Here is a 27971-nt window from a genome sequence, read left to right on the forward strand (position 1 = left end):
ACTCAGGGCTTAGGCCCTGTCCTTGAGCTTTTTTGCTCAAGGCTAGTCCTGTATCACTTAAGCCATAGCTCCACTTCTAACTTTTTGTTAATTAATTGGAGATATGAGTCTACTGCACTTTCCTGACAGGGCTGGTTTTGAACTGAGCTGCTCAGATCTCAGCCTTCTGAGTAGCTAGTATTACAGGCGTGAGCCACTGGCACTCAGCAGTTTTTAAACATAGGATGAGTCAGCTCATTAATCTTATATATAATTTATGCATAATAATATGCATAAAACAGTTGTGGAAAAAATTTAAAGGACAAGCTAAATTATCATTATCCTCTTAATAATTCTATTCTGAATCAAAACATTTTTAAGCTGTGCTTTTATTCAAAGACCTTACATTTATCTATAAATTGTATTACTTTATGTCCTATTGTCAATGATCCCTCCAAATCCATGGATATAATTATAGAGAATAAAAAAATCAAACAATATCATGGTATTTGATTCTAATAGCACTTGTACAATCTGTGCAAAATTATACATTAATTAAAATGAATTTTAATTTTGTTATCCATATTATTATATTTTTCATATGAAAATCTAACTATTTCAGTGTTGTGGTCTCAAAGAAAAAAACATGAGACTGAAATTTTCATGTTCAAACACTTTACTTGTCACATAGGCCAAGTAATGGCATATGAAGCATCATTCAACCCAGAGCCAACTGAGTAATTGAGAAAGATCTCGTTTTGTCACCATAGTTCTCATGATCCCAGTTTTCTAATTAGCACCATCTCAAACATAAAATTCGTTCTTCCTTATTTGCCTACCATTTTGTATTGTATGTATGTATAGAAAAATCAACAAAGCCATTTCTAGACTCCAGTGAGTAAAATACATTCCAACTATTGCCTAAGTAAAAGGTAAATATCCTATATTCTCTTGAAGATTTGTACACCCATAAAACTAAATTCTAGCCAATCATAAATAAACTTAAAATTACAAAGCATAAAGGTCTGTTTGAAAATAAAGAGTGTTAAGACTATGATCATTATGGGGAGTGACTTGAGCCTTGGATCACTTAGAATAATGTGTCCTGTATAGTAATAGCATGAAAAAGGATTCTACATAGTAGTTGGGAAAGTGCCCCAAAAATTGAAGTGTCAAGGTGCATGGAAAGCATATGTAGCATGGGGCCTCCAGCAGCTACCTAAAATTATGACATCAAAGTCCATATCCTAGAGATAGAAGTAGCGAAATGCAAATTTGGGGTCTTTGATGACTTCCAATGTACAAATTTTACTGCCTACTTAAAAGCATCTTTTGCATAAGGAAAAAGTTTTTTCATATGATTTTTTAGTTTAAACTATATGCATCCTGAATTAAATTAAAATATCTGCGAAGAGAAATTATATGTCAACATGATCCAGAGTATCTACTTCAATAGTACCAATTTTAGAACAATTTATGGATAAATAAGTTATTCACATTCTGTGTCTCTTTTAAAATGATGGCATCCAAGTAGTGCTGAGTGTTAAGTATCTGCTTCTTTAAATTTGTTTTATTACAGCAAGATAGATGACAAATATTACATCATAAAAATGCAAGAAACCATATTATAGAATGCACTCTGAGCCCTTTTTAGTAACCAGAAGTTGGCTTGGTACCAGAATAGAGTGACATGTTGCAACGTGGGTACTGCAAATTTATGGTCCATGAGCCAAATGTGGCCCTAAAATCTATTTTACTTGGCTCTTGCTATACATTCTGAAAACATAAGTTTGTGTCCTTAAAGTGAAAAGGCATCTTCAGTCCCCACAAGTCCCATCATTCCCCACTATCTCCAGTACAAATGCTCTCTTCCTTTACTTGTTTATGTTTCCTGCCTGGCTGCTGGAAACACTGACATTACAGTACGTGGTTGCATTTTCCCTTCTTTCCATTGTCCATCTGATGTCAAATACAATTCATGCCAAAGATCATTTTCTAAGATTAAGTATGATTTCTCATAACAAGTATAATTAGATGTTAGACTTTATGAATATAAAAGTTACTGTAAATGGTCAAGTACTTTCTCATATAACAAACAAAAGTGGGCCCTTCCAAAACCTGTAACACACACACACACACACACACACACACACACACACCACACCACACCACACCACACCACACCACACCACACCACACCACAGAAGGAAAGAGAGAGAGAGAGAGATGCCTTACAATGTGATTATGTCATCTTGAATCCCTGTTTTTTTTCTAGGTTCAACTAAAATGAAACATAATTTCCTTACTTTCTCTTTTCAGTTTCTCATTAACTAAAAAATTAAATAAATAATAATTACTTCTGAACATTCAATGGAAAGTAGTATTGTTTTGGCACCAAATGCCAGAAACTTTACTTACTTTTATCATTCATACAGGGACCAAGCTTATGTTTTGCATTTCAGATAAAATCACAGTCAAAAGAAAGGAAAATATACATTGAAGTCATAAAAAGGAAAAACATAATATACATTACATACAATGACAGGTTTCTACATTTTCAAAGGAACATTTTTGCACACAAAGGAAACATTACAGTCTGTGAGTTATAGCTTTAAAAAAAAATACTTGCTTGGCATTTGTACCTTAGCTATTTCTTTACTTTAAAGCATCTATCTAGTTTACTTTTCTCAAATACCAAACCACATAGGATTTCTCAATTCAAACACTTCTTTGAGCTTGTGATATTCCAGAGCAGGGATAATAAAGTATTCCAAGTTTCCATGCAATATGAATGTAAACCAGAAGTAAGTAAGTAGACTATAAGTTAGAAAGCTCTGGATGCACTAAATATCTGGAATTCTTGATTGTATTATCCTTAATTTAGGCCATAAAGTCTTATTGCTATTGAATTTTTATCACATACATTCTCTTATATAGATGAATTTGTTGAGAAATTTATTATTTATAATACTTGTGCAGGAAATTATATTTTCAAAAACCTGAAGTATGGGATTCTGGCTTCTGTGCTGCTTAATATCCTGGGGGAGAAGGGCTTGTTCAGAGATGGAGAATACAACATCCCATTCCTGATGTTTATATAAGTCAATATCAAAGAAAAGTAAACTCTTCTTGTTTTTTCAGAAATATCTAGATTATAATAGAGTCATTTTTTAAAAATCCCAATATATGGCCTATCCTATAAACCTTTTGAAATATTTCTTTAACTTATTAATATAATCCAATTATTTCCCTAGTTTAAAAATTTAAGTCATCAGTTATAAATTGAGAAAAGTGGTATTGAAAGTTTTAAAGTTGGCACTGTGAATAGGGGAGGAATGTAAATTCTCTGTATTATAATTGTCTGTCATTGTTCACCTTTTTCCTAACTTCTAATTCCTGGTCCATTATCTTCCCCACTTTTCAAACAATACCTACTTTCCATGCCATTATAAGGAAACTCAAGAGACTTTGCCTCTTATAAATTGTCTCATTTTCTAAAAACCAAAAAATAACAAAAAGTTGCAAGATTTTAGAAAGTGCTCCCTCTATGGGACTCCTGAAGATTCTTAAGCATTCATCTCCAGATTCTTATTTTCACCCTTTAAAAGTTTTTAGAAGTTATGGTCTCAGATTCATCTTACAAATATCTTCATTGAAAAAATACAAAGACTGGGTTAAATATGCATATATGTATGTATAGATAAAGAGATATGGAAGACAATAAAAGTTGGTGAATGTGCTACACTTTAAAGGTTTGTTACAAAAATATCTATAATGGTTTATTAGTAAAGAGCAGCAGTCTGTATTTGAAATTCCAACCCTCAAGAGTAAGGATTTAAAATCAGTGAAGTCAATTCAAATGGTTCACCTATTGCAGCTATGCAGTTATACTTAATCATATAGCTCACTAAACTATGCAAATTACATGGAATAAAAATTCAGAAACTAGGCAAGATTTGTCTTAAAAAAATGGGAAGACAAAAAAATCCTTGTGTCTAAGGGGAAATGCCCATTAAAATACTTCATGCTGAAAAAGTTACATCCCCCTCCACCCAACCAGGAACCACCACTGTCCTGATAATCAAGTCAGCAGGGTGGGAAAATACCAATGTTTAAGAAATCTGGCTTCCATCAGCCTCTGTCATGGAGAAATAAACTTGACTCCTTCTCAGTAAGCAAAACATTGCCAAAGAAAACGGTAAAAGAAACAATAGTTAAAGTCTGAGATGAGACAAGAAAGAGGACCCAGAGACAAAGAAAAATCAGAGCTATCAGAGGGGCTGTAGAAGTTTTGCTAAACAAAGAATTTTATGAAGCAGCTGAAGTTCCCGCACAAGAAAGACCCCACCCTAAGCCAGCTTCTGCAGACTTTCCTTGCTCTGAAAGCTCCAGCCCACAGAGCAGACCTCATCTAATTAAAAGTGCCTTTAGGGCTCCGTTTTAAGCAGTCCTCTTTACTTTTCAACTTCCCACTCTCACATTCAGGCAAGTACGGATGTTCCACTTTCCCAGAAAGTAGCTCTCAAGCCCAGATGTAGAATCTCAGGATTTGCGAACAGCCCGGGTGTGTTAAGGAGCCATTTCCCAGGTGCAAATCCGACAGCCCCTTCTCAAACTTCAAACCAGAGCCTCCTCTTCACGCTCTTCCTGAAACTTAACATTCCACCTAGTACCCAAACCGTACAGTAAACACCAGAAGCAAAGAAAAAAAGAAAAAGAAAAAAGGGGGGGGGGAGGCAAACTCACCATTGTCGCCTTCTTCCTGGGCTGTTATTGAGACAGATTGCCCTAATAAAACAGTGAGAATGAGGAGAGGTCTTGCTTCCACCCAGTTTGCCATCATATCTAAATATTAGACATGTGGCTCCTCCTGGGAGTGAAAAGTAGATTCTAAGGTTATTGTAGCACCATGAAGTCAGCTGGGGGTTCCTCTTTCAGCACCAGCCCCAGGGCAGCCTCTGCAAAGCCCCCTTTTCAGCACCAGCTCCACCACAGTCTGCGGAAACTTTTTTCAAGCGATGCAGCTTTAAATAGGAAGAATGCTGCCTCCACTTCTTTTCCTGCCCCTTTCAGCTTGTTCAGGCTCATAACCATCCAGTGTCTGCCAAGCAACAGTCTGATTGATGGTAAACAACCAAATCAGAACACGAGTCTCTGTGCCTTGAACTTTCCCTATGTCATGTATGTTTCAAGCGTAGATAGAGCTTAAAAACAGACACAAACTTTTATTTCACTTTCTTTTCATTTTTTTAAAAAAGAAATTCTGTTAGAGGGAGAGTCCTATTCTCCCCTCCCTAACCCTTCCCCCAGACACACACCCCTTAACTTTTCCACCATTCAGTTTAGGAAAAGACATTAGGAAGGAAATGCAGCCTTTTAGCCTAGTTTTTGGCATTTAGGTTAATTCAGGACTCTCTTCTCCATCTTAATCCCTTGAAGGGTCACATTTTAACCCTTTCTTTTGATCACAAAGAAAGGATTCTGGTCTCACTTCTCAGGTTGTTCTTTTTTTCCTCCATACACTGGAGGAGACTGAGGAGACCAGGTAACAATCCAGGTGAGAACTATAGTAAGAAAAAGAACTTTTGGTATTTCTTTCCACATCCCTGCTAAGGGACCATATCTACAGATTCCTTTGGGCCCAGAGAGTTTTATATGTAGAGAAATAAGCACACTGCACTTGGATGCACAAAGGTTCTGTTCAACCCTAGATCTGCCACTCACCAATTTTGTAAATATACACATAGTGCTTTATCTCTGTGCACTCCAATTTTCTTGTTTAAAAAAGGGCTTTGCTGTGACTAGTGTATGGGTTTTGGTGACACTAAAATGAGTAATATACTATTAACTAAGCTCCAAATTGCAAAGAGCTACATAAAAATAGAGGTTGTGGTGTTATTAACCCTACAGGGGATGTGAAAGTCCCAGTTGTGAATGCCTTTAGGAGAAATACTCACAAACTTTATGCCATAGTTATGTTTGTCAAGCTCTTTAATGAGCTCAGTGCATCCAAAATAATTTATTATATTGATTACCTTTCATCCTCTAGAATCAGAATGGATTGTCTGTCTATACAGCAAGGGTGACTGGACAGTTCATAATTATTTAGCACTGATCAGGTACCTTGCACTACTCTACATACTAGAGAGAAAGGATAGCACAAAGAAATAAAAAAGCAAGACCATAATCTTTAAGGAATAAATGGAGATGCTGAGAAAATTAATTTACCTGAAACTAAGAAATATAAACCACAATATCAAGATCACTGGGAGTTTAGACAAAAGGAACTTAAAAGTGAAAATCGTTTAAGTAAGGCATTACTTATTAGAATGAAAGACTTTAAGTTTTAGATTTGCAGCTAAAGTCCCTTGAGAAGTGTTCAGGGAAGTGTTCAACTATCTGAGCATTTTTAACTTTCTAACCCTGTATCATAAACTATAAGTTGTCACTGAAATATGTCTCATTTCAGTGACTTTTCTCACCACCACACTGATGTTCACAGGGCTGCCTTATTCCCACTAAATGAATGGGCAGTATAAGGACTGAAAAAAATCAATTGACTGCTGGCTTGTACATATCTGAGGAAGGCCAGGACATGATTTCCATCTTGTTCAATATTCAAAGCGAGTATTGGTACAATAAATGAATTCAGGAAAACAATAGTGAGTATATGAATTTTTCAGTTCTCTTTTACTATAACACTACTTTAGATACCCAGCATCACCACCTACCAAGAGGTTAACACAATGTTCAAGCATTTTGTGAGGAATCTCTACATATGTAAAAAGATAACAGATATTAATAGAATCTGCAATTTGGAAACTATTTCCACGCTGGAGGTGCAGAGGAGGATAAGGTAAGACTGCAGATTTGTAGCTCAGTCAGCATACACAACCCTCAGGGCATGCTTGGACCATCATCTAACAATCAACTATTGTAACAGTTACTATGAGTCTACTAATACAGTTATTCTAGACTTAATTTAAATACGGTTTATCTGGAGAAGATTAAAATGCAGTTCTCGGGTTGGGAAGGTGGCTCAGTGGTAGAGTGCTTGCCTCACATGCATGAAGCCTTGGGTTTGATTCCTCAACACCATAGAAGCAGAATAGGCCAGAGGTGGTGCTGTGGCTCCAGGTAGAGCTCGAGCCTTGAGCTGAAGAGCTGAGGGACAGCACCCAGGCCCAAAGTTCGGGCCCCATGACCAACAACAAAAAAAAAGAAAGGAAGAAAAGAAAAGCAAGAAGGAAAAAAGAAATGCAGTTCTCCTAGTTCTCTCCTATCATATCTTCTCATTTTAACAGGAGTCTGTGGTATGATAAGGCCACAGAAAATGCTTGAATTAAATCTTAGATATTTTAGCATCTCTATTGCCCTTCCTCATTGAGCTTTTGAAATCTTTGGCAAACAAGTCAGGAGTAGTGAAATACTTCCCATCTTGAGCTTTTATTCCAAGTTTGATTTTAGGATCCTGCATTATAAACTAAGAAAATGAAAATGTACACAAGTGCTTGCCAGGTGTGCGCATTCAGCAGATGTGATGGCATAGGATGATACTATTTCTTTTTGTACATTTTTTAATTGTAAAAATGTTGTACAGAGAGGTCACAGTTACATGAGTAAGGTAATGAGTGCATTTCCTATGGGACATTGTTGCCTTCTCCTTTGTTTTCCACCTACCGTGCCTTCCCTCCCAGCTCCACAACCACACCCCACCCCGCTCCCCCCTCTCCCACCTTCCTTGTACTATAAATTCCACATTCAGAGCAATCAGCAAAAACCTTCCTTTCCCTTCCATATGGTCTGATATTCTATTTTCTTCTTCTTACCGAGACCCTTTCATCCTATGGCTTCCCAGGCCCCAAATCACCCTCTGTGACCCGCACTCATCAAACCTCCTTTGCTAATTCCTTTCAGAAAGTTAACCATGCTCTCTGGTGTCCTATTTGTGGTACCATCTGACTTCCCTCACTCCCCATTTTTTTTGCCCATTATTCTGTGCTATATTCACTATTGGATTCCATTGCCTTATTCTATCTATAGCTTAATGACTTTAGTCAAAACTCCCCTTTTGAACTTGCACATCTCTATTTTAAAGGGCCTACTTTGAACATCTTCCTTTGACAGGTCCATTGGACTCAGGTCCCATTGTTCTTTATGCCAATTACCACTACCATCAGGCTCCTAGTCTCTAATCTCTCCTCTTGAGAAACATGAGATGAGACTCCTCCTTCTCTCTTCACCCACATTTAATTGGTCACCAACTCAATTGCTACACTTGCCTTTCAGATAAAAAATAAATTCCAAATACTTGTCATTGGATGATTGGGACTAGGGATACAGCTGAGTAGTAGAGAATTTTCTGGCTAAGTATGAGGTATACATGAGAGTCCCAGTGATTGATCCAATAAACCACAAAAAATGATATATTTAAAATAATAGATGCCTACTATTTGACTCCCATCTCATTTTTCTTTTCTCTTATCTCATCTATAGAGAATAGATTTTTCCCCCAGCTATGTTAAAGCAGCTTCACAGTTTTACTCAGACTGGGACCTTTGGCTGAAATAACCACCTCCCTTTCCTCACATAAATATCTGCTGAGTGTTATTTATCTTCCCTCTCTCCTTAGGATACTAATGATGTCCCTGTGGCTGACACAGGCAAGTTCCCTGATTAAAAAAAAAGAAGTTTAAAACTTGAGTAGATAAACAGCAATAAATAAATAAGGAAACTTCAAAATGAAAAACAAGCCATCTGTTGCTTTCGAGTTAGTGGCAGGAAGAAAACACTAATTTAAAGAAGTAATAGTAAAGCTGAAATGTAAAATTTAAGAGACTATTTGTCACTGTAGAACTGAAATAAAAAAGTCTTCTGAGCAAAAGAAACAATAAATGTGAATAGCCTGGAGTGATGCATTTAGCCTTCTATTGTTGCCATAAAAATTATTACTGGCTTTGTGACTTAAAACAAAATGTATTTTCTCATAGTTCTGTACACCAGAAATCTAGCATGGCTTTTACCAAGTGAAAAACAGTGTCATCAGGCCTTTAAAAAATACTCTAGGAGAGAATTTGTTTCCTTGATTTGAGCTTTAAGAGGCCCTCTCTACTTCTTGTCTCATGAGCTCTTCCTCTTCAAGCTAGCAACATGGCATTTCTCATATATGATCTTGCTGCCACAGCCTGAAGAAAATACCTTCTTCTTTGAGGATGAAAATGGATAGATTGATCCCTCCTAAATAATCTAAGATCTTTTCTTTTATCATGAGGTCTTTAAAAGCATCTGAATAAGTAGAAAGAAAGCTATTATACCTAGTATTATATATGACTGAACAGAGGGCTTATTATTAAAACCTTATAGTTTGGATTTTTTCTAATTGCAATGAAAAACAAAAAAGAAAAATCACATGTCTAATTTATTGTTTTCTTTAAAAATATGGGTGATAGGTGAGAAATAAATTATAAAGAAGCAAAAGAGAGAAGGGGAAATAGTAGCTAGTTAGCCCTTGTAGTTCAATAAGAGATTATTATGGCAGACTAGAGGAAGCACAGTGGGATCTAGGATATATTGTGAAAATAAAATTGCAGATGGACTGAGAATGCTATAAAAAAGGGAGAAAACTAAGAAAAACATCTCTTCCAACTAAGTGGATGATACAGCTAAGCACTGCCTCCCTGATAAATTATCTTGCTCCTGAGTAAAAATGACTGGCATGTCTGCAAATGTCTCTAGCATCACACCATCTGTCCACATCTGTTTCTCCTGCCTTCTTGAAAGCTCCCTACATTTAAGACAGTATTTCAATATTTATGGCCAGTATTTATTGTGGAATACATATTATTTGATAAAAATTTAAAAACATGCCAACATGAAAGATTCAGCAGTGAGCACAATAATTATGTCATATGTTAACTCTGAGGATAGGGAAAATTATAGTCCTGGTAAATGAAGGAAGGTAACCTAGTAATAGAGCAGGAGGAGACCATGTAACTTATTAGATGGATCTCTGCATGTCGATCTGCACTGCTATCTGTTTTATAGATGTGATGCTGTTAGAAGAGACTAAATAATTCACATTTAGATATACATCAAGGAAGGACTAGATCCAGGTTTGAAGCCTTAACTAAACCCAATCTTTTTTCCTGACAAGTGGATGATGATCAGAGTACTACATAATGCTTATTAGTTTAAAATTTTTCATTCATTTTTAAACAATTGGAAACAAAAACAGAATTATGCAAAATATTCCCATAAATTGTACATATATTTTATTGTAGAGGTTATATACAGAGGAATAACAGTTATATAAGTCAGGTAATGAGTACATTTCTTTTTTTGGGGGGGGGGGTCCAGTCGTGGGGCCTGAACTCTGGGCCTGGGCGCTGTCCCTCAGCTCTTCAGCTCAAGACTAGTGCTCTACCACTTGAGCCACAGCGCCACTTCCGGCTTTTTCCTTATGTGGTGCTGAGGAATCGAACCCAGGGTCTCAGGCATGCAAGGCAAGTGCTCTACCACTGAGCCACCTTCCCAGCCCATGAGTACATTTCTTTTGGAACCTTGTAACCCCTCCCCTTGCTCTCTCCCAGTTTTTCCCTCCCATCTCCTCTCACAAGATGTACAGTTCATTTTTCTTATAGTGTCTAGCGAGTAACATTGGTATATTTGTTCACCCTTTCTTCCACTTTTTCTGTGCCCCCTTATCCTTCCAAAGACAAACAAGCTAACCAACAAGGTAAAAGGAAAAGACAACAGAAACAAAAATTTCTTGCTACCATGTCTTGGAGTTCATTTTGTAACACAGTATTTTATATGATCATGTGTCATCGAATCTTACAAAGTAAATAAACACACATGCCTACTGATTTATTATAAGTGCTGTTTATATTTAAACTTTATAAATATGTTGCTCTGTCTTAGTGTTTATATATATACATTTTATACACATAAACATAATTAGACATACTTTATTTTTATATTAGAAATTTTTAAATTGACCTCAACATTCAAAATGTGAGTATTCAACAATCTATTTAGTTATGTTTTAGTTATTTTATATTTTGAGAAATGTTTGTAATTTTACCTTTTATATACTGTGGTATCCCTTAAGGCAAAATGCAGTTACAATTAGAGATCATGGGGAATCCTGTGGGCCAAGGTCATAAGTAGTGTTGGCAATTGTAGCATCACACCATTCATGTTCTATTCAAGTTAACACATACTCATTGAGACTCATAATAACTGAGGGAAATAATATAGGTTTTACTGTCATTGTCATTTATATTGATATTCAGATATTGACTTGTTAGAGATCATACAATGCAAAGAATGGTTATGAAATGTTTTCAGATCCTAGTCTTTCTCTCTCTACTCTTTTTGATCATTAAAATGTTAGTAACCTAACATTTAGTAACCTAAATGTTACTAAAAAGGTAGTTAGAAAAAAGGCTGGAGAAATAAATTGGTTATGAACTTAAATCCAGGAACCTAACTGACAAAGTCCAAGTGCTGGCTCTATTATCCACCAAATGGGCACTCTTAGAGACACTACAAGCATTCTCTTTTGCTGTTTCCTCATCTGCATTATAGATATACAATTACCTAACTCACTGGATTGTTATGAAGATTAAATGAGCTAATAATTGTCAAAAATTAGAAAGTTTTCTGATATAGATAAAATATTATTGTAATACTGATTCAACAAAATAAGTGTAATAGTGCTTTTTTAAAAGAGCACTTAGTTGTTGGCAGCTTAAATTTCATTATTAAAATGCTAATGTCAAAATACCATAACTCTAAGTAGCTCTACTTATTTATCATATTACCTTTATTGAGGCATGCCTAATAAAGAAAAATTCCCCTTTTAGATGAACAGTCCTTTACATTCTGTCTTTTCAGTTCTGAAAATGTATGCATCAAGGCAACCATCACAATCTGTAGGACATTATCTTAACCATAAAATGTTCCTTCATTTGGAGTCAGTCCTTCCCTCTCATCCTAAGCCCTCCTTCATTCAGTCATCTGATTTCCAGCTCCACAGTTTTACCATTTTAGGTAAATGTTGGATAAATGGAATCACACTTCTTTAGTTTTCTGTGTCTGATTACTAGATTTGTCCATGTTGTTCATGGTATCCATGCTATTGTAAAAGAGGTTCATTTTCTTCACTTCTATATCTGTATGTTTACAATGCTTTCCTTTATTCTTAACCATTACATTACTATTTATTTTTAAGTCTAATAAATCTTGATACATGAATTAATATTTGTATTGGAATAGACAATTCTCTGTGGCTAAAATGAGACTGGTGAGTCAGGGCTTCCCCTAAGGGAGCAATGTAGATGGCAGGATGAGACTCAGGCTACAAAGGGCAAGTTGTCTAGAAGCTTACTGACACCAAAAGCCATTCATACCAAACAACTGTGCTCTGCTTCAGAACTTCCTAAAAGAATTAAAGTTCTAAAAGTCTCAAGAGTTTCTTAACAAAATATGAAGTCATTCAACCAATTAGGCTCTGAGTTCTTGCATTGTACAACTGACAATTATATGGCAGAAATGGCCTAGCACTTGTGTTTTTTTCTTGGGATAGAGAGGGCAAGAAGATTATGAGGTGTGCTTTGGCATATTTTCTAAATCCATTGGCACTGTGTTAGATACTTAAATACATTGGAGAAAAGTACTTCTCCAGCCCCTTCAGTAACTCCAGTTTGTTGAAAAGCTATGGAATTCTCCGCTTTTGCAAAGAGTTGCAGGAGTTCCTGTAAGTTGACTCTTGAGAAAGAATTGTATCCAAACTGGTCTTTTTTTTTTTTTTTTGAGTCATGGGAACTGAACACTGGCCCTGGGCGCTGTCCCTCAGCTCTTCAGCTTAAGGTGAGCACTCTACCACTTGAGCCACAGCACCACTTTCAGCTTTTTCTGCTTATGTGGTGCTGAGGAATCGAACGCAGGGCTTCATACATGCAAGGCAAGCACCCTACCACTGAGCCACCTTCCCAGCCCTAGACATTTTAATTACCATTCCTATCGTGATTTTGTTTTACATGTTATAGAGTTTACATGTTATAGAGTTTGAATAACAATAACTAGGCTAGATATCAATATGTCTGAACCATGCAGTACTAAACTTTATGGAAATAGTTTTTAGATAATGTATGAGTAATAAAAAGATTCATCCATTCTTCTCCCTGTTGTGGATACACCAAACATGGAATGGTCACCAGTCCTTGGTTAATATAAAAAAATAGAGGGCTCAGTGGTAGAGTGCTTGCCCCTCATGCATGAGGCCCTGCGTTCAATTCCTCAGCACCACATAAGCTGAAAAAAAAAAGCCGGAAGTGGCGCTGTGGCTCAAGTGGTAGAGCTCTAGTCTTGAGCTGAAGAGTTGAGGGACAGCGCCCAGGCCCAGAGTTCAGACCCCATGACCGGACCCAAAAATTTTTTTTAAAAAATAGAAATGTCTGATTAGGATCCTATCAATACTATTTTTCATAATAATTTTTAATAATCATAAAGGAGTTAAAATGGCATTCTTGATTTAAAATAAAAGAAAATATTAAATTAAAATTTCTACTTAAATATCGTCATGTAATCTTCATTTTAGTATAAAACTAACAAATATTCCTTAAAGCAAGTGTAAACTGCAGTAATTGAAATTGCAGTTATATTTTAAAATGTATTCACTATGTAGCCAATGCTTCCATTTCTAAGTATGAAAAGGACAGTCACTTAATGTTTAGAGATATTCTATTCACTTATTCCTAATTACTATTTAATTAAAGCATATACATAAACAAAAACCTACACACACAAAAATGGCAAAAAAACAATGTATACATTTAATTTGAAGTATTACCTTAAATTATAGTCCCCACATAAAACTTAGTCCTTCCCAAGGATAAAGGTGTCAAATGTACATATGATCACTTATTACAAATATAAATGGATCATTCCTAACACAGAGTAAATTCTAACACAGATTTCACTCACCAGCCAGGGAATGTGTTGTTTTACCTTTCCTGTGTGAGTGGGATCATCTTTTGGGATATGGAGGAACGTGTGGATCACATTGTGTGTCTTTAAAAAGGCTTCTTTTGTTTTCTCTGGAATAATTGCAATCACAGGATATTTTTGGATGAATGAGATTTTATAAATTTCCCTTTTATCATCATCTTTACCTGCACAATTTTTTGAATGAGAAGAATTTTGAAAATTATCATTAAAACATTTGAAATCTCTTTTCCATAAGTAAAAGACAGAACTAAAACAAAAGATTCGAAGAACATTTGCCAATTTATCTTCTTGGTAATCAACTAGAGTTATATTTATATACACTTTTTTTCAACATGAGAATTGTATTAATTCGTGCATTCATTCGTGAATGATCAGAAAATTTCTAAGAGCCAGCTTTAATAAATCCCAACCTTATCAACACTTCCATCTTTGAGCATTCAGCTCAGTGTTCCAAGATAACATCTATATTAATTATTGTATATTAGAGGTCTATTTTTATTATTTCATTAAATTGATAGGCCACTGAACTAAAGTCTCTAGAATGCTCTGTCATTAAGAAGGCACAAAAAGCTATCAATAATGCCTCACATCATTATTCTTCTAGTAAAAACACTGCAGCATTTCTACTACTCTTCTTGGCTTTTTTGGTGTAAAATCAAAGCCATGTCTTTCCCTACAAAAGAAGATACAAACATGAAAAAGTGTGTAAATGAATCAGCAAGCACGTATAGGTTTAAATTCCACTTTTTATATTACACTCTCAACCCATCTTCCAGGCTCATTCTAACATGGTCATCCTTTTTAGAAGCGAAAATCACCATAGCTGAGAGAGGCCTAAAACACATATGTTGTTCGGTCCTATATAAATATATGATGCTACTAGCATTTTAAAATATTTAGGAAGGAAAAATGCAGTTCCAAATTCAAAATACTGAAAAGGCAAGAAAAATACCTAGTACAAGCAAAGTAATATTAAGTGAAATAATGAAAGGAAAGCTTATATCAATAAAAGCTTGAAGTACAATATCTCATAAAAGACCATTCTACAGAATATTGTCTCTGTCAATAAGGCCCTGGGGAAATGAGATCTGGCTCTGAGATAGTGTCTCACTAACCATTATACATGAAGAAGGTACCATAGATCCTTTGTGTTCAATTCCTTATTTGAAACTTGGTATAGTGAAAGTACCTTCATAGTCCCATGTGTTAGCATAGGACCTATTCAGGAATAAAATTGTAAATTCTAAACATTAATAAAATGCAAACTATCATTTGTCTTATTCTTTTATTGCTAACTCATATTTGATTGTTTACTTCAGAATAAAGTGTGGAGTTTTGAAGTTATTTTTGGCCAGTGGCAGTGCATTTCCACTGGGTAAAAAGACAAAGACAGCAAGCATTGAAATGTTTCTTGACTTGGAAGAGTTCCCTTCCATAGTAAGAAAGAACCTCCAAACTGAACATTCATCTGTACCAGGATGGGCAAAGAGCATGAGTTTGGAAGTGTAAATAAAGAACAAGAGAGAGACCATCTGATATCTTGGTGGAAAAAAAGAAAGAACCAGATTTTCCATTTTCTATTCAAATATAACAACTCTGTACAGATCATTCTCCACATGGCATTGTGGCACACACCTGAAGCAGAAGAATCCCAAGTTTGAGCAAGTCTGGGCACAATGTGAGTTTTTGGCAAGCCTGAACTATTATAGTGAAACTGTATCAAAAAACATCATTTTGATCAAATGGAGAACATCCCCAAATGACAGTTGTATCCCAAGTATTTTTGTTGAAACCACAAAGAACATTCAGAGTATCCCACTAAATTTTCTCACTTATTAAGAAGCAAAGCTTCTTTTATTTTTATTTATTTATTTATTTATTTTTGGTCCAGTCATGGGGCCTGAACTCTGGGCCTGGGTGCTGTCCCTCAGCTCTTCAACTCAAGGCTAGCGCTCTACCACTTGAGCCACAGCACCACTTCCGGCTTTATTTTTTCTGCTTATGTGGTCCTGAGAAATCGAACCCAGGGCCTCAAGCATGCAAGGCATGCGCTCTACCACTGAGCCACCTTCTCAGCCCCAGCAAAGCTTCTTTTATAAGTAATGAACATTTGCTTGATGAGATTAAAAGGCATGCAAAAATTATACAACTAGTGCTAAATCATTTGTGACTCAAAATGTACGCATTATCCTGCCCATGTAATTGTAACCCCTCTGTACAGTATGTTCACAAATAAAAAATAAATAAATAAATAAATAAAACAAATCTGACTTACAACTCTCCCTCTACTCCACAGAAAGGCCTAAGCACTTCCAGATAGCTCCAATACTTTCTTTAGGGGCATAATGTTAAGTGTGGGAGATTTTCTGTCTTCCAACTATATATGAGGCTAGAATTTTTCATATAATATAACCATAATAACATGGCAATAAATTAAAATCAGATGTCAACATGAGAATTCTGAGCAGGCAGACATTAAAGAGATCTATAAAACATGGTAAAGTTACTCTTCTCATTATTTTTTTAGTTGCTATAATTATTTTCATAAAAGATATTATTCAGCTTAACACAAAGTGGTTGTTATTGTTATTTTAAATAAATAATTTTTTTAATTTTTAATAATTCTTCCATGTTAAAAATTATTGTTATCAGGCTAGGAAGGTGGCTCAGTGGTAGAATGCTTACCTTGCATGCATAAGACCCTGGGTTTGATTCCTCAGCACAAAATAAGCAGAAAAAGCCGGAAGTGGCACTTGGCTCAAGTGGTAGAGTACTAGCCTTGAGCTGAAGAGCTGAGGGACAGCTCCCAGTCCCACAGTTCAGGCCCCATAACTGACAAATGCATACATACACACACACACACACACACATATAGTTATCATTAAAGGTATAAAAAACAGTAAAAGGAAAAATATAACCAAGATAATTGACTAATAGCCATCTTGTATTAAAACTAGAATACAGCAAAGCATGAGGAAAACAAATTTCTGGAAAAAGAATAAATCAAAGTTTACATTAAATCTTTTTAATCTTCAAAAAAGAAAAGAACTACTGTACTAACCTGTCCTAGATAAATGACATCCTCGATAATTTATTTTTCACCACTTAACACTTGAATTTACGAATCTTAAAGTGAAATTCATTATTCTTCAAAAGAGGTGTTTTGTTGTTGTTGTTGTTGTTTTAACTCTGGGCCTGGGTGCTGTCCCTCAGTTCTTCAGCTCAAGGTGAGCGCTCTACTGCTTGAGCCATAGCGCCACTTCCAGTTTTCTAGTGCTTTATTGGAGATAAGAGTCTCATGGACTTTTCTTCCCTGGGCTGGCTTTGAACCTCAATCCTCAGATCTCAGCCTCCTGAGTAGCTAGGATTATAGGCATGAGCCACTGGCACCCGGCAAAACAGGTGTTCTTAATGGTCCAGTTTTCAAGAATATATTATCACTATTATATGTCAAATCCCTCTTCTGCTAAATATTTTTTCTAGAAACACAGAAACATGTCAAAATGAATATCGTTCTATAATTTCTATTAGTATGGAAATTTAAAACTGTAAGAGATTTTTAATTTTCTATTGTTATTATAAAGGTTATGTACAGAGGAGTTACAATTACATAAGTCAAGTAAATAGTATATTTCTTTTTGGACAGTGACACCCCTTCCCTCACTCTCTCCAACCACATATTATAGTTTATTTTCACAGTGTATAGATAGTACCACTGCTTCATTCTTTCACCCTCTCTCCCTCCATTTCTGTCAAGACATAAAGAAATAAAAACAAAAATAACAACAAATAAAAGCCCCTCTGGCTTCCATTTCCTGGAGTTCATTTCAATAAATATTATTTTATATGATCAGATGCACATAAGCATTGTGCCTTGGTGTTCTTCTCCTAAGAGTATCTTCCTTTGGACTCGCAGTGTGTGAATGCCTAGAGTCCTGTGTAATTTACCATGTCTCAGTGTGTAATGGAGATTTTTAACATAGAAATTTGGAATCAAGAAAAAGAATGAGTACTTAAACTATGCATACAGGTCAAGTACATATAATGAGGATACATCATGACCATAATGTTATTGCCTTGCCTTATTTCTTTGCACTCTCCCAAATCTAAAAGTGGCACTGCTTTCAAGTTCTAACCAAAAAAAATATAGAATGAACTTAAGTACAATGTAGTCAAGAGCCAAACACCAGAACTCTAGCTTATAATCAACACACCCATTCCATAAATACAGGAGGAACTCTGGTGGAATAGTAGAATTACAGGGAGCAGACCAGTATTTGCTTTGGCAGATGTAAAGTCTGTGCAAGTAGGAACACAGCTGTAGGAGAATATTTTAGAGTTTCTAAAACTGCTGAGTTAGACATAAAGGAATACTCAACATTGCAATGTACCAGCAAGTTTAAGGAACCAAGTGCCATTTTGATAGTTTAAAACAACTTATAGGGTAATATATCTGTACTAAAAACATATGTCACATTGTTAGTTGTAATATAATACTTTAGCTTCATTATAAGGTTACATATAACTTCCATAGTTCTATTTTTCTTCTTAGGTTGGAATTTTCTTTCCCATAAGTATATCTGAACTTCAGAGAAGCTGGTGACCTGTAGCCTAAAATACAATTATTTATGAGTTACATAGGCACAGCAATTTCAATAAAATGCAATATCTTATATTTAAGTTTAGAAAAGTAATCATAATCTGAGTTCATGTTTCTCTAATGCCCTATTAGTTCAGCATTTTAGAAACACATGATTCAATAATTGTTAGGTTTATTTGGTTATTCAAAATTTTAATATTAGCATTAGTCAGTTACCTTCAGATTCTATCCTAAAATTTTTAATGAATTTCTAATAAAATATTAGAAGCACATTTCATTCTGTAGGCTAACTCTTCACTAATTCATGATTTCCAAAAGCATTTTACTTTAAAGAGTATAAAGCCGGACGCTAGTGCCTCATGCCTGTAATCCTAGCTACTTAGGAGCCTGAGATCTGTGGATTGCAGGTCAAAGCCAACCCAGAGAAAAGTCCCGTGAGACTCTTATTTCCAATAAACCACTCAAAAACCAGAAGTACCACTGTTGTTCAAATGGTAGAGTTCTAGCCTTCAGCACAAAGAGGCTCAGGGACAGGGCCCGGCCCTGAGTTTAAGCCCCACAACCAACCAAAAAAATTATAAAAACAATTAGAACAATTACACTTGATTGTACTTGAAACACATTACACTTGAAGAACAATTATACTTGATTGAAACTGTTGTATTGGCTAATAGCTTAGAACTGTAGATGAAAATTGTAAGAATAATTGCCAGGTCTTAGGATCTGTTGTTAGATCTTAATGCTAATTAAAACTACTATAAATCTTTCTGTATCAGTTGTGCTCACTGTGATTTTATTATAATTTCATATGAAAAGAGTATCATGACACTGTTGACATAACAAAAGTGCCACTACCCTCATGTTACTTAAAGATTTTATTGATAGTCACCCTTACCTCTCACCTTTATGTTGAAACAACACTAATAACATAAGGAAACAAAATTCCTTTTCACAGAAGTTTGTAGAACACTGCCTTTGAGCTTATCTTTATCTGTTTGCTGTTTTGTTAACCCAAATAAATCTAATTCTAAAGGGCAAAATGTTTAGGTAATGGTGTGATTTTTGTCTTTAAAATGTACCGATCATTGCAGCATGTGCTTTATGTGGATTATCTCAGTTAGTACTGACATTATGCATGCCGGTGCTTGCATCATGATCAAGGTTTCAGTGTGGGTGAGGAGCTATACTAGAAAAGGGCTATGAACCTAAAAAATCTGGCTCCAAATCCCAGTCTTAAAATAAATGAACTGAATGTAAAATTCAGCAACAGCAAAGTCTACAGTGAACTTTGGATTTGATTTCTTTGGTCATTTTGAAATGATTTGTTAGCTAACCACCCCACTATGAGTCACTTTATAAAAATTATTTTCCTGAAATCTTTTTTTAAATTTTATTTTATTGTAAAAATGCTGTACAGAGAAGTTACAGTTACATGAGTAAGGCAATGAGTACATTTCTTGTCAAGCATTATCTTTAGGTGTATAAAGGGGTTTTGATTTAAGGTGTCCATTTATTTGTATAATGTGTCTTGATCAGTGTCACCCTCCATCATGCGCCTTTCCCCTCCTATCTATCCTATCCCCATCCATCTCCTCAATTTTCCTAGCGCCATTTTCACATATGTACTATAATTGTATTTACCCATCATTTATCTCTTCATTTGCGTACCTCCTCCTCTTAGCCTTCACTCTCCCCATACAAGACATGTTTAGACTTCCTACCATTCATTTTCTTAAATGTGTTCATCATAGAAACCTACCCCTTTGTATATCACAGTCAGTTTGATTGTGTAAATATGCATATTACCTTGTATGTGTTTTCATAGATGTATATGTGTTAATTCTAATTTCAGTGTATGTGAGAAACCGAAGTTCTTTGTATCTCTGAGTCTGGATTACTTCACTTAAGATGAAATTGTTCCAGGTCTATGCTGAAAAACATATTTTATGAATTACAAGTTAGTAAAACATTATGTAATGTATATCACATTTAATAGAAAACTTTATAGAACATTTAAGCAATCATAGGACTAATTTCTTACTAATTAAATCTTTATTTCCTAGGAGGAACTATTCGAAGGAGAAGGACAATTGCTCCCTCCCCTCCTTCTTACAAAGTACTCCTACCACCCCTTGGTTCTACAACAAGATCCCAATAGTTAGTATATGTGTCACATATACTACATAAAGCCAGCAGGGGAAGAGCTCAGTAGGGAACAGGGAACTGTTTGAGTTGAGAGTTTCTTCATTCAAGTGAGTAAGCAGCCATTGGAGTAATGATAATAACAATAATAATAATTAAAATTTGTGAGCCACTTAAAACATACTGTTTTATGGCCATAGTCACTATGACATACTTTCTATTTATACATCTTACTATACTTATACATCTTACTGAGGGTAAGAGAGAGTTGAAGTAATAGACCCCACCAATCACACAAATTATAGTGGCAGAGACAGGATTTGAAACTCAGTCTTCTCAAAGTCTTTTCTTTCAACAGTTAGAGAGGAATTGACTTCTTGAGTTCTTTCTGAGAATGAAGCAATAGTATTTGGCCACTAATTACCGGAAATATTCCTGGGCAAGAAGTAAAAATCAACTTACAGACTCAGTTTGAATGCCTGATGATACAATGTCTGATGAATGATATATATGGCTTTTCATTACAATGAAAATAATCTCGCATTTGCCTGTCTGGCAGGTAGCAAAATGAACTTCAAATATTTTATTTTTTATTATTTTATTTTATTTTTTGGGGTCCGTTCGTGGGGCCTGAACTCTGGGCCTGGGCGCTGTCTCTCAGCTCTTCAGCTCAAGGCTAGCACTCTACCACTTGAACCACAGCGCTAGTTCTGGCTTTTTCTTTTTGCTTATGTGGTGCTGAGGAATCGAACTCAGGGCCTCAGGCATGCAAGGCAAGCACTCTACCACTGAGCCACCTTCCCAGCCCCAAACTTCAAATATTTTAAACTCAGGATATTTAAAGGAATCTGGAGCATGATGTCAGTTGAATTTGAGTTAGGTCTTTTATTAAGTTGACATTGGAGATAAAGATTTCACAGCCCTCAGAATAAAGCCAGATAAAGCCTTGAGTATATAGATAATAATGCCTGCACTTAAGAGGCTAGAGTGAGCAGAGTTTGCAAGTTGTGAAGTATAAGTTTTTGTGGTTCCTTTTTCCACCAGAAAGAAGAGCAGTCTTCAGAAGAAATATATATTAAGCAGAGAAATGGGATATGAAGGAGGAGGAATAAAAGGAAATGTATGTGGTATGACACACAAGAAAAGTATGAAACTATTCAAGATGGCTTTTTTTTTTCTTTTTGGAAGGAAACTGAAAAGGAGGAGGAAAGCAAAGACAGAGAACAAAATGCCTTAGTTCCTCACTGAAATGCAGGATTCCCTGAATTCATTATGCTCCTTAGAACCATTTGGCCACAGAGCCTGGGGTGACATCAACAAACCAATCCCAAGCAGAAGTTAATGAGTCACATTTTCTTCTGTTTTCACTTGGTTAAAATATTTTACATTTATTGAGCTTGAAAGGGAGACAGAGGAAGCCATTGAAAGCAGAAAACTGAATATCCAAATATGGTAAATTTCTGACTCACTACAGTTGCAACATCATAGACATTAATAACTCAGACTTAAAGTTTTTAAAAATCCATCTCAAGAAAGAATTTACCAAATCACATTGTTCTTTTACCAAAGAGATTAAGTCCAAAGCAGGGTGATCTTCTGCAATATTTTTCAAAGGATAAAATTAAAGATCTTGGCAACTGTCAGAAAACAAACAGGCAATTGATTTATTAATTAATTTGTTCAGATTAGCATAAACTGCTGGTTTCAGTGGTCCAAATTTATCTAAGGATTTGTTTCTTTAGCACACAGCAGGCAGGAAGAGCAGGGTGAAGGGAAGATTCTTTTGAGGAATCTATGCCAAGTAATCTGCCAACAATCTGTTTCCTGGCAAAGGTCTTTAACTGATTTTCCCGTGATTATTTTAAACTGTGGCTGCTAAATGATCTTTAGATCCCTAAGCAACAACAGAGATTTATAATTACATGACTTCACTTGGAAAAGGACCTGCAGCTGCTGACTTTGAACACTTATTTTCCTAAGTTATATGAAATTCTATAAGACTTAAAATCATGTAAGTGAAAGAAATATTTAAGTGGTGAGATACTGTGGAAACTTTTTTATTTGTTTATCAGGTGGGAGATATGCTCATCATCTACAAACAGAAATGTCCCCAGTCTCATTTCAAATTAAGAAGGCATAGTATTATGCTTACCTTTGCTCCTTAGCTCCACCCAGACCTGAGCCCCTCCCATTCCAGCATACAGCTCTTCCCTCTCTCCAGGTGGGTCTCTCCACCCAGACGCACCTGAAATCCCATTACCTCACTTTCTTCTCTTAGACCCTTCTTGCTACCTGGATGGTGAAGGATGCCATGTGCTCCCTCTTGGGGGAAGTGTGGCTCCCCTAATAAACTTTATAATAATCTTTCTCCTGTGCCGGCCTGCCTCTGCTTGGTCCCTTGGGATGGATGTGTAAGATCCTTCATTTGTGGTGGCCTGCAGGAGGATAGACTCCCTGGTGGATTTGCTCCTCCCTCCACATCGGAAGGGGGTCCGACCAGCTGCCCCAGGACCTATTCTGAGATCCTACACTCTGGTCGCCAGAGGACCACCAAGCTTTCTCCTGACCAAGCACTCTACCTGCTGCCCAACAAACACGGCTAATTAAGTCCTTCCCCCAGGTGACCGACCAGTAACCGAGTTCTGGGTTTCCTATTTCTATATTTCTAAAGTAAGGCTACCTGGGCCTTTATGAGCTAACACCACGCTAAGGCCTACCATGGACAAGGGCCCCTGCCCCCCCTCCCAAATAGCACCACAGGGGATGCTCTGTGGTGAGCTCTTGGCTCTAGGTCACTATTACTATGGAAAGGGCACCACTAAATTTCTTTACATTAAGGCCACCTGGGCCTTGGGTTGCTGCTGAACTCCCATCGGAGTCAAATTAGGCCCCATTTAAAACTCCACCTCTGTAAGCGCTGGGGCAGGTAAAACTCACTCCCTCTCTCCCTCTTTCCCTCTCTCTCCCTCTCTCCCCTACCCAGTTGCCCAAAAGACCCTAGACACCCCCTTCCTGCCTTCCTGCCCTGAGTCCAGTTATTCCTCCTTCCCTGTAATGGGCCACAATTGTTATAGGCCATAATGGGCTTAACTTTTCCAGCCCATGGCCAATGTGTGTTTTTCTATGTCATTCATGTTAACTGACCTTCTCACCTTATCAGATTTTTGCCTGATCTTCCCAAAAGTCTCCTTCACCAGGACCTGGATCCTAAAGACCCCAGCTCCAGGGATTCCTTGATGCCCCCAGGCCAGCAGGAAGTAGTCAAAAGAGTCCAAGCCACTCATTGGCTCTGGTACCTTTAACTATTTCTGCTACCCCCTCCTCAGGTTACTGTAATCACAAAGCAGAAAAAGTCTTACTCCCTTTCCTCCAGGATGCCAGGAGTCAGGAACCATGCTATGCCTCCAGTCTGAGACAAAAAGAAAAAAGGCAATTTCAGGTCTTTGATAGCTCCTTCTGGAAATCAATTCCTCCATGGCATATTCCTTTCTTGGGGTACTAACAATTTTTTGCCTTTTATTGTGTCTTACATTTTAGTTAACTTGTCATACAAAAAGGAGGACCTTTACCAACCACTGTCAAACAGATGCTTCTTGGACAGTACCTGACCAAGCAATGAAAGGAGGACCTCTAACTACTTCACCCCTTTACAGCAGGAAGTAGCTCCAGAAGAAACAAGCTCCGCCCATACCCCCCAGCCTGGTACCCCTATTTTTATTAAACAACAGAGTGGGGAATGTCAGTATTATGCTTACCTTTGGTCCTCAGCTCCACTCAGACCTGAGCCCCTCCCATCCCGGAAGTTCCCAGCATACATCTGGCCTCTCTTCACCCAGAAGCACCTGAAATCCCATTACCTCACTTCCTTCTCTCAGACCCCTCCTGCTACCTGGATGGCGAAGGATGCCATGTGCTTCCTCTTGGGGGAAATGCAGGTCCTCTAATAAACCTTATAATAATCTTTCTCCTGTGCCTGCCTGTCTCTGCATGGTCCCCTGGGATGGATGTGCGGGATCCTTCAGGAATGATGCTTCATAAGATTTTTATTCTGTTTCATTTGTAATGACATTAATTAAATAATAATGTTCATCAGTAAAATTTAGCAAACTCTTCAATAATGAGGTTAGTATTACTTCTAAATGTAGCCTAAAACCCTATAGGAAAAAAAAGTTAAGAAATTAATTCACTAACAGTGTAAAATTTTTATGTGAAAATTAGTAGGGATGGAAATGCATTACATGTGTTCTTAGCAAAAACAAATGCTGTGACTTACAAGGCTCTCCTCCCTTTTTCATAAAGCCACAGGAGGCCGTGCAAGATGGAGCAATGCAGCCAATCCTCAAAAGTGAACATGAAATTTCCTATGATAGTTTGGAATTTTGTGAAAGGTACTTCTGCTATTACATGCATAATAAGGTAAAGAGATGTTTTAGGTAGATTTCATGCTTCAATCTCTGTTGTACTTACACCTACTGTTATCAGCTTTAACCAGGAACAGATCTGGGGAAGTTTTCCTGTGTAATTTTATTACAACTCTCAAGACATTCCTTTCAGTTAAATACCATTATCTTTGTTTTAACATTGTAATGAGCTGAGGCTCAGAAAAAACTACAGGAATTTCTTTTTCATGTGTAGTTAATATATAGCAGGTCAGAGTTTGGAACCTAGTCTCTCGATAGATAGATAGATAGATAGATAGATAGATAGATAGATAGATAGATAGATAGATTTCCTGTCAAGCATTGTTACTCCCTCCTTCGTTTTTCCCCTACCATCCCTTCCCTCCCTACCTCCCCAACTTCTCCCCCCCCCACCAAAGTTGTAAAGTTCATGTTCAACATAGTGTCTTGTACATCTCACTGTTACAATGTGGAACCTATATTCTCGATCTCAATCAAAATTGAGAGTTTCAAATTATATGAGGGAGGGGAAATGGCAATATAGCTATGCAGATTCCCTGGGGAATTCCCACGTTCAAATATTGACCTACATGGGTGACCTCAAGAATTACAGTGGTGCCTTAACATTCCATCTGCCTGGAAATACTTCCCAATTTAATCAGAAATTTCTATCCTGAAATTTGTCCTTTGGGTCAAGCCACTAATCTCTAATCTCTATTGGTTACTGTTAGATCAATTCAGCAACTCATTAACTCATTCATTCACTTGGTACAAATTTCTCTACAGGATAGGAGATGAGAATTCAGAAATGAAAAATAAAAATATCTGCTGCCTTGTGACCAACCTTGAAATCTAGTATGTAAACAAAATTTCTATAATGCACCATAATAGAAGTACCACAATAGAAGTTCTGTATGTTAGTAATGTGAATTAATCAGACTAAATAGCAACTTCATTGGAAAATAAATAATATTATTTAATAATAATAGTAATACAGTCTAACAAGATCACAAACTCTGGATTCAAGCAAATCTATTTCTGTCCCTTATTAGCTGTGTAAACTTGGGTAACGTATCTAGGCTTCTCAGTCTTCATTCCTTCAATTAGGGAAAACAGTAACATAATGTCAAGATACTACTGAGGATTAAGTAAACTCAGTAATATTCTTGAGCTTAGTAGCATTTCCTATACTAAATTTTTTAAATCATTTTTGAGTTGAACTAATAACACCTAACTTTTCTAAAGGGAAAGGCATGAGAAGATACTGGATACTAGGTACTCCACTGAACAGTAAAAACAAAGAATGAACAAAATTTGATGAAGGTAAGCACTGAAAGAGGGTAAAAAGGAAAGTGTAAGAAATGATAAGTAGCATTTATGCAACTATGTTGTAACCAGAATATCTGATTTCGTAAAATAATACTGAAGAAATGAAGCCACTAGTGTTTGCTTCATTATTTAACAATGCAGATATATCAGTTATAGAGTATATAAAAGAGCTACATGTAGACTTTGTATTCAGTTGCATTCAGTTACAGGAAGAAGTAAGAATGGCCAATAGACACTAAGAACTGTTTAACGTCTCTGGCTATAAAGCAAATGTAAATCAAACCAACATTGAGATTCCACTTCACCCCAGTTAGAATAGCCATTATTAAGAAAACTAATGATAACAAATGCTGGCAGGCATGGTGCCAAAAGGGAAGATTACTACACTGTTGGTAGGAATGTAAACTTGTTCAACCAAAGCAATATGGAGATTCTTCAAAAGACTAACATTAAGTATAATGCTGGCTCTTTTGTTGTCATACACAGCCTTTGATTTATTGAGGAATGTTCCATAGATTCCTAGTTTCTCCAGAGCTTCAGAATAAAGAGATGTTGCATCCTGTCAAATAATTTTTCTGCATCTACTCAGATAATCATGTGGTTCTTATCCTTGCTCTTGTTGATGTGATGAATTACATTGACTTATCTATTTTGAATCAACTTTGCCTCCCTCCTGTTTGATCATAGTGTATGATTTTTTTTATGAATTGTTGAAGTTGATTGGCCAGAATTTTGTTGAGAAATTTTGCACTGATGTTCATCAAAGAAATGGGTCTATAGTTCTCTTTCCTTGAAGCGTCCCTGTCTGGCTTTGGGATGAGGGGAGAAGATCACTAGCCATACAACAGACAACGGCCTCATATTGAAATATACTTAGAACTCAAAAAAATTAAATCCCCAATACAAATCCTCAAAGAAACAAATGAACTGTCCTCCAGTAACGAGTGGGCTAAAGACTTAAAGAGAGACTTCTCTGAAGAGGGAATAAGAATGGCCAATAGACACATGAAGAAATGCTTATCTTCTCTGGCAATAAAAGAAATGCAAATCAAAACAACACCTCACTCCAGATTCTACTTCACCCCAGTTAGAATGGCTATAATCAAGAAATCTAATAACAACAGATGCTGGAGGGGATGTGGCCATATGAGAGAACATTACCACACTGTTGGTGGGAGTATGAACTTGATCAACCATTCTGGAAAGCACTATGGAATTTCCTAAAAAGACTACACAGAGAGCTCCCCTATGACACAGCAATCCCACTCCTGGGCATTTACCCAAATGATCACAAACAAGGCCATACTAAAGCTACCAACACAACTATGTTTATTGCAGCATTTTATATATATATGTATGTATATATACTGCATTATATATATTCAAGCATATATATATATATATATATATATATATATATATATATATATATGTAGTGGAATTCTATGCTTCCATCAGAAAGAATGACCCAGCCCCATTTGTTGGGAAATGGAAAGACTTGGAAAAAA

General features: G+C 36.4%; 1 protein-coding gene and 1 pseudogene across 1 annotated transcript in view; one reads left to right on the plus strand and one right to left on the minus strand.

The window, feature by feature from the left end:
* The window catches only part of Col5a2 (collagen, type V, alpha 2), a 132585-nt gene extending 127529 nt beyond the window's left edge, over positions 1-5056 (minus strand). The window contains exon 1 of the mRNA XM_013027576.1: positions 4726-5056. Coding sequence (XP_012883030.1) covers positions 4726-4822 — 97 coding nt within the window. The 5' untranslated portion in view covers positions 4823-5056. The remainder of the gene's footprint in view (positions 1-4725) is intronic.
* Positions 4889-27971, plus strand: part of LOC105994154 — a 49361-nt pseudogene continuing 26278 nt past the window's right edge.

The sequence above is a fragment of the Dipodomys ordii genome, unplaced genomic scaffold, assembly GCF_000151885.1.
Source record: "Dipodomys ordii isolate 6190 unplaced genomic scaffold, Dord_2.0 Scaffold5, whole genome shotgun sequence".
Lineage (NCBI taxonomy): Eukaryota > Metazoa > Chordata > Mammalia > Rodentia > Heteromyidae > Dipodomys > Dipodomys ordii.